The sequence below is a fragment of the Cottoperca gobio genome, chromosome 3 (genome assembly GCF_900634415.1).
Source record: "Cottoperca gobio chromosome 3, fCotGob3.1, whole genome shotgun sequence".
In the NCBI taxonomy this organism is placed as follows: Eukaryota; Metazoa; Chordata; class Actinopteri; order Perciformes; family Bovichtidae; genus Cottoperca; species Cottoperca gobio.
This window is the reverse complement of record NC_041357.1, coordinates 14,897,475-14,905,038: the sequence shown is the minus strand read 5'-3', so window position 1 is coordinate 14,905,038 and position 7,564 is coordinate 14,897,475. Positions and strand designations below refer to the sequence as shown.

Genomic DNA, 7,564 nt, shown 5'->3' with positions numbered 1-7,564 from the left:
TCAGGATTTGCAGTGGAGGGCTTTTATACCACAGTGACCTCGGAAATAATAAGGAAGCCTTGTACTTTTTGTTAGGACACAATATGTAAACTAAAGTAATAGCCAGAGGAACTATTTTTCAAGAGGACTGTGTAATGTTTGGCTAATTTAAAAAGGCCTAGTTCTTATTTTGTCCATGTGAAATGGTGAAAGATATGGTCTAATTACATTACAGGCAATTTAGAAGACACTCTTATCCAGAGCCACTTACATTGAACTAAGTACAGGGACAGTCTCCCTGGAGCAACTCAGGGTCCCGGCCTTCTAGTGTATTGTTTGAAAGGCGTACCACTAGTCCACTAGTCCAACACCATCACTAGGCAACTAATTCAATGACAATGTGGCTGTGAATGTGGTTATTCAAGAAATAACATGGTTCTAAACATAAAATCTCTATTAGTGTACTGTCCTCCAGAAAGAAATGACTAGCTTATTTTATGAACATCGGTTAATGTTCGCAAAGATGTACAAAAAACAGACACAGAACTCTTGAGGTGATCATTCTGCACACAAATTAAGCATACACGTAATTAAAACATTTATTGCAGTAGCTGTATACCTGTAGAGTAGTAACAAGGATTAACTGTTTCAGTATCTGTGATGTCAAACACCCTCACAACTGACGAACATACTGCGATAAGCAAATCACTCCATCCCACTTAACTTCTTTATATTGTGACATAAATATGAGAGTGCTTTACAAACTGAATGTCTCCTTAATGCACAAATCAACTCTATTCCAACAAAATAAATTGACACAAAAATGATCAAGTTCATTTTTAAAAGCTATATCTTTTAGCATGCTTTTCCATTGTGTAATTTGCCTTCCATGCTGTTGAATAAAACACACTTTTTCAGACGGTGGAATGACAGATGATCTTTCATGGTTGACCCATTATCTGCACATGCCTTTGTGTTTTTCTTAAGTGGCAACAACTTGATTTTGTACTATAATATCTGTGTGATTATGTCTCTAAATTTGGCAAACATTCAATGCATAAGGCATTTGATTATCAGACAGGATAGTCTTTGTAGCCAACATGTTCTCGTCATTTAAATAAGCACAATTCAGTGTTTGAAGAAACATCATGAAGGCACAGTGATTGAAGTGTTATCTTAATCTGTGTTTTCTTATGTATGGAAACAATATTCTGTGTGCAAATAATATATATACATATGTCAATAAATTGCAGGTACTACTGAGAGATTGCACCCAGTTAAATCACAATTTGAATAAAATCTATACAGTAATAAGATCAACGTTAGATAAAACATTTAGCCATTTACAAATATATTGCTATTTAATTGTACTGAACACTTTCAAAATCAGTTTATAGAGGAGAGCTTTCAGAGCTTTCATTTTTATAATGCACATATTGAGCACTGACATCCTTCATACAAAATGTTTTTTTTAAAAAAAGGTTTGCCTGTGGTTTTGCAGTACTTGAAGAAAATTATTATGAAATATGGGCACATTGAGTATATTACGGGATGCCATTTTGCTTCAAAATCAACAATAGGATTTTTTAAAGAATTGGGTAAATGTTTTCTTGTTGTACATTATGCCACATTATAGATCTTTGTCCAGTTGAAATCCCAAATCCTTATGACAAGCCATTATGATGACAACAGCCAATAACTGTCCTATTCACTGTGGTTATTACGGGTATATGATAGTGGTTAATAAGTCTTATTTACAAACACACAGACAATGACAGAATAAACAAGTGTCCACTAACAGTGTTATTAGAACAACACTTTCTGAAATGTAATTCCATTTTCTTTGATTGTGTTGATTAATATAGTCCTGAACAACTCAATAACAACCACACCACAAATATTTGTATATACTGGTCAGCCATGGTAGTTTTTTTTTTCTAGTCATTTGTTTTCATTTTCTCCATTATACGTATGTCCTTCCCCTACTTGTCCAAATCACACATGAATCGGACAGAAAATGTTACCTTGAAGAAATCCATGGATGTTCATAAAAAAAAGAGGTTTCCACTAGAGCCATAGTGAAGTTGAATTGTAGAGAACACAGCATAAGCACTATAGTTTTGTGGCCTACATAGTACATGTGGCTATCACACTGCAGAAGCATCAATTTAAGTGGGAAGAGATGAAACTAGAAAGAAAACAATAAAACAGGAGAGGAGCTCAGGTGGACGCCTTACAGCACAGAAACAAAGTCCGTCTTATAGCTGCTGGTCCTTTGGGCTGTCCGGGCAGGAGGCTGGCTGGCAGGACTTCAGAGTCACCAGTGGAATATCAGCCATGCCACTGCTGGTGAAGTGTCCCTCTCCGCTCCCAAACTGCTTCCTGTCACCAAAAAGCTCTGACCGCCCACTCTCATTTTTCCAGGTTCTGGTCAGAGTATGTCCATTGAGAAGTTTTTCCTTGGGACCCCACTCCCTCTGAGACCCAAAGCTAGACACAGGTGATTTTGGCTGCTGGTATGTTCCCAACGTCGGGGGCATCCAGCAGTTGTCTGAATGTCCCAGGACTAGGCATTCCTGTGTGCACATCTCTGTAGCTTCCACTAAACCACGAGGTCCCAGGGGGCCATCTAAAGGAAAACAAAAAACAAACATAAAACATGAAAAAATACATTGAGATCAGCCATAATAACTGCATTATTTCATGTAAGTTACAGTCCTGCACATAATTACATGGAATAGGACCGTAACTGATCGTCGCTCTCAGATGTTTGTCGCACAATAAAAATGGATTTAATTGTTCTTACAGAATTTTATAAAATAGCAAGAAATATAAATGTCATGTACCTGTTGAGTACATTTGAGCTATCACTTCTGAGTTGCAAGTTTAGAGAAAGATTACAGACAAAGCCAAAAAAGTTGTAAAAACTTCCTCTGAAACTTTTTACAATGACTGTCGATGCAGTAAGAATGACCAACTGCCAACCCATGTGTTTCCCCTAATCTACAATAAACAACATTGTCTTAGAAATTATGTTTGATACTAAACATAGTATTTTGAACAATAATAATCCATTTGTTTTTCATACAATTACTGACCTTGCAGTACAATATCTACCAATATCTATTATTAAGGTTATGTTTTGGCACTGAAAGTACTCTGTTAAGGTTAGGGGAAGATTGTGGTCTTGCTTAAAACATTTGCATCTGACTGAAGCAGGATGAGTATACTTTATGTTTAGCAATGTATTAGACACACCTGTACACCTGTTTGTTACTGCAAATATCTAGTCAGCCAATAATGTGACAGCATCTTAATGCATAAAAACATGCATCCTGACCATGCTGCTCAGCTATTGTTCAGAGCAAAAATCACATTGGGGAAGAAATGGGATTAAGTGACTTTGACTGTGGAATGATTGTTGGGGCCAGACGGGTGTTTTCAGTATCTAAGAAAGGGCTGAGCTCCTGGGATATTCATGCGCAACAGTCTCTAGAGTTTACAGAGCACAGTGTGAAAAACAACATCCTGTGAGCGGCAGTTCTGTGGCCGAAAGGCCTCGTTAATGAGCGAGTTCAGAGGAGAATAGCCAGACTGGTTCAAGCTGACAGGAAGGCAACAGTAACTTAAATAACCACACTTTACCACAGTGCTATGCTGAAAAGCATCTCTGAATGTACAACATGTCGAACCTTGAAATAGATGGGCTACAGCAGCAGAAGACCACAGCGGGAACCGACGCTACAATTGGCACAGGCTCTCGAAAACAGGATGGTAAGATTTTTAAACGCATGGTCTTATGAATCTTGATTTCTGCTGCGACATGGAGATGGTTGGGTCAGAATTTAGCTGAAACTACATGGATCTAGGGATTTATCCTGCCTTGTGTCAAAGGTTCAGGCTGCTGGTGGTGGAAATATTTTCTTGGCACACATTAGGCCCCTTAATACTTGAGCATCAAAACGCACCATGTCACAAAGCACATGTTAGCCCTAACCCATCAACATAACAATGAGTTTAGTGAACTCCAATGGCCTCCACGGTCACCAGATCACTGTTCAATAAAGAACCTTTGGGATGCGGTGCAATGGGAGACTGTAACATAAATGTCCAGCCAACAAATCTTATGTTGTAGTCAACATGGACCCGTACCTTTGAGTAATATTTCCAGCACAAATAATTTAGACTGTTCTGAATGCAATGTATAAGAAAGGTTTACCTTATAAAGTGGCCAGTAAATGTATAGCCAAAATCATAATATTTCCCTACCCGTAAGCAAAGTGGTATTGATGCCTAAACATAACCAAACGCAGGAATCACAAACCCCAGTATCTGGTGTCAAAGTCCTTAAAACGCACAACATTCACTCCGACCATTTCCCTGACTTCTCTTTGGTACAAACACAAAGCAAGGAAATCCTGTCAGTAAACATAATTAAAGCAGCAATTATGTTCCCTTTAAAAGGTATTGGTCACAAATTAGTAGTATATAAATATAATTTTTAGGAGACAGGGTTGAAATGAGAGAACCCCCATATGGAACTGTACACGATTGTCTTTAGATTTGGCAATGTTTTAAACCCCTTTAGAGATTTCATTTAAAGAGCCAAGTAAAACATCTGAACTGGCATCAGCTGGTCTCCTCTGCTCATTGAGACTCTCCAGCTCACACATGAGGTACTTGTCATGTGAGTTCAGAGAGCTGGATTTCGTGGACCAACCAGCAGTCTGAAAAATGAGTGAGCCGAGCTTTCGGGAGCTGAAGAACGTGGGGGTAAAGATCTTGAGAAGGATGAAAGGATGAATGAGTTCTTTTTAAGCACTATCATTTGAATCCACAGAGACGTTTAAAGTGCATACATACTGCACTGTAAATAGACTGATGAGATACAGCCTGAGAGATGGTGGTACACGGCAGTGATGTTTGCTGATATTCAATTAGTAATTAGGCATCCCAAGCAAGCTAACTTTCTTCATATATTTTTCTCTTCTATCATTTAATCTCAAACTTTTAAATTACCAAAGAGATAGTTTGACACAACTTCCTGCATATAGTTGCTGCAAGGGTAAAAAAAAAAGACATACACAATGAAAGCCCTTTCAATATCAAAGAGTTACAGACACTGTTTGGAAATCTATGACTTTGATTTTGACCAATTGGAAAGCCGTTCCAGCGTCTGCAGGCCACAACGGCACACACTCACTATTTCTTGAGAATAAATGATAGATGTTCCTTTCTTCAGAAGACCCCCTTCTCCAAAACCAAAGAAAGAAAAAAAAATGTAAAAGGTCAATTTGCATCACAACAAATGATCAGATTCCTCTCAAATTCATTGCTACCACCTTGGCTACTCGTCTGATGAACATGCGTCACTGTTTAGAAATACAAATCAAGCAAGCCAATGTTTCAGGTGGTATTTGCTTGAATCTCATCTGATAGAAAAACATGCATAATGCATGAAATATAACGCAGCTCTGCTATTTGAAGAAATATTCTCCTTTGAGTTTGTTTTATTCTCCTTTTTTAAAGAATCAACCAATTCCGGCTGCGTTTGTAAATCAAACTTCAAAGGCTGATGATTTCATCTCATCTGTTTTTGTCCTAAAAGAGAAAATGATAAGTATTTGTCCTAATTTGTCCCTTTGCTTCACAAAAAAAAGCTAATTGGTTGGTGGGTAAGTTCTGTAATGTTTCAGAGAGCTTTTTTCTATCTCCTGCGTGGACCTGTTTTTCCCCTTGTTAGTTTAAAATTACCCACTTACCATTTGTGAGTATCTTTTATGAAGAAATCTTATGCTGGTTTGTATTGAGCTTTATGTTAATCGTAATACCTTAGGATTTCATTACATTCAATGCATTTATAAATTATTTTGCATTATGAAAAATATGCAAATTTATTTAAATAATATAAAAAATATAAAAATATATGTTTGCTGTTGCCTTGTCTGTTTACCTAATGTTTTTAAATGTATATAATTTTTACTCTGTAGCAATTTGAGTTTTGTTTACTCAAATGAAAAGTGCGCTTATAAATACAATTTATTATTATTATTATTATTATTATTATTATTATTATTATTATTATTAATATTATTATTATTATTATTATTATTATTATTATTATTATTATTAATATTATTATTATGTGATATGATATAAAACCAGTCCAATAAATGGCTACTTAAGGTCCATTTATTTATATGTTTAACAATGAAAACACTCACTGTAATGTGAATACCTGTAGGTGCCGATCCCACTGAGAATAAACAACCAATTGTAAAGCTTGTACTGCTTTAACCCTAACCTTAATTGTTTTGGTTTTACAATCTTTATGGTTGACTCCCTAAAGTTAAACCTGCTTCCTCGTGGTCAAAAAATTGGTCAATGAAGATTTGAAGCTCAGCTGAAAACCTTCAAAGTTGCTTTGTTGCTATATATATATTTTTGCACACATGATAACATTGTATATACTACATCAAGTATTTTATAATGAATACAACATTATTTGTCAACTTTTAAGATTTTTGTTGTAAAACATCTATAAACATTAGCTGGACCAGATATTGGTAACTTTGGTAATGGTAAATAATTGATTTGTCTATAAATAGATGGCTATTAAAAAGTTGCAACTGATGATTATAATACCTGGTTAAATAGTTAATAGTTTGTAAAGCATCTATAAACATTATTTGGATGGGAAGTTAATACATTGTCAATGGTTAATAGTTGGTAACTATCGACGTATCGAGTGTTCATCAAACTATTTCTTAAATATTTACAAATTATTTGCTAATCATCAAGAAATTCTTAATATGTTATATAAGAATTTCATAATGTGTGCAACGATTAATAGTTGACTAATTAATAGTAACATACAATATATAATGTATAAACTAATTATTTCATATTAAACACACTTATGATAAAATAACAAAAATGATATCATTATTAATAATTAGGAAACATTATTCATTATCATTTTAATATTTGTCATCAGTAAATTAACTATTAACTTAAGTTTAATTAACGATCAATTTACCATTTATTAATGACAGTTATTATAAAGTGTTGACTTTTGGAAACTGAAACCGGCCTCAAAGCTTTTTGAAGAGTTGAGTCAATACTAAGCTAGGCTTAAAAAGTTCATATTGATTGCTAAGCTTCTGTATTGGTTTTTATTACAGTGTAGAATTGTTTCTTTATGTATTATTATTGTGGCCATCCCTATATAAAATATGCAGACCGCACAGTTTATGCAACTAAATATGTGTTACAGTAGCAATCAAAGGTTTTTTCATGAGGAGAGGAAATCTTAACTGTTCCGATGCTTCTTCATGTCTTCTGAACCAAATGCAAATACCATTTTGAGTGTGGGGGGGAAAAAGGGGTATTATACCTATTGGCTCATTTGCCGTTTTTATACGACAGGGTCTCTGTGGGTCATTCATGTGTAAGACAATATAAACTGATGCAATTCTACTTTAATAAGAAGAACATGTCCTCATATTCCACTAAGCCGTGCTGCCTGAACAATGAGTTCTGGCTTTAACAGCACACTCGAATACATGATGTGAAGAAAGCTGGG

The 7,564-nt window shown here is 35.4% G+C and overlaps 1 protein-coding gene across 3 annotated transcripts in view; it reads right to left on the bottom strand.

The window, feature by feature from the left end:
* Positions 1 to 534: 534 nt before the first annotated feature.
* The window catches only part of pcdh9 (protocadherin 9), a 188,428-nt gene continuing 181,398 nt past the window's right edge, over positions 535 to 7,564 (bottom strand). For all 3 annotated transcript variants that reach the window (XM_029457066.1, XM_029457086.1, XM_029457077.1), the window contains one exon: positions 535 to 2,608. In XM_029457066.1, coding sequence (XP_029312926.1) covers positions 2,238 to 2,608 — 371 coding nt within the window. In that variant the 3' untranslated portion in view covers positions 535 to 2,237. The remainder of the gene's footprint in view (positions 2,609 to 7,564) is intronic.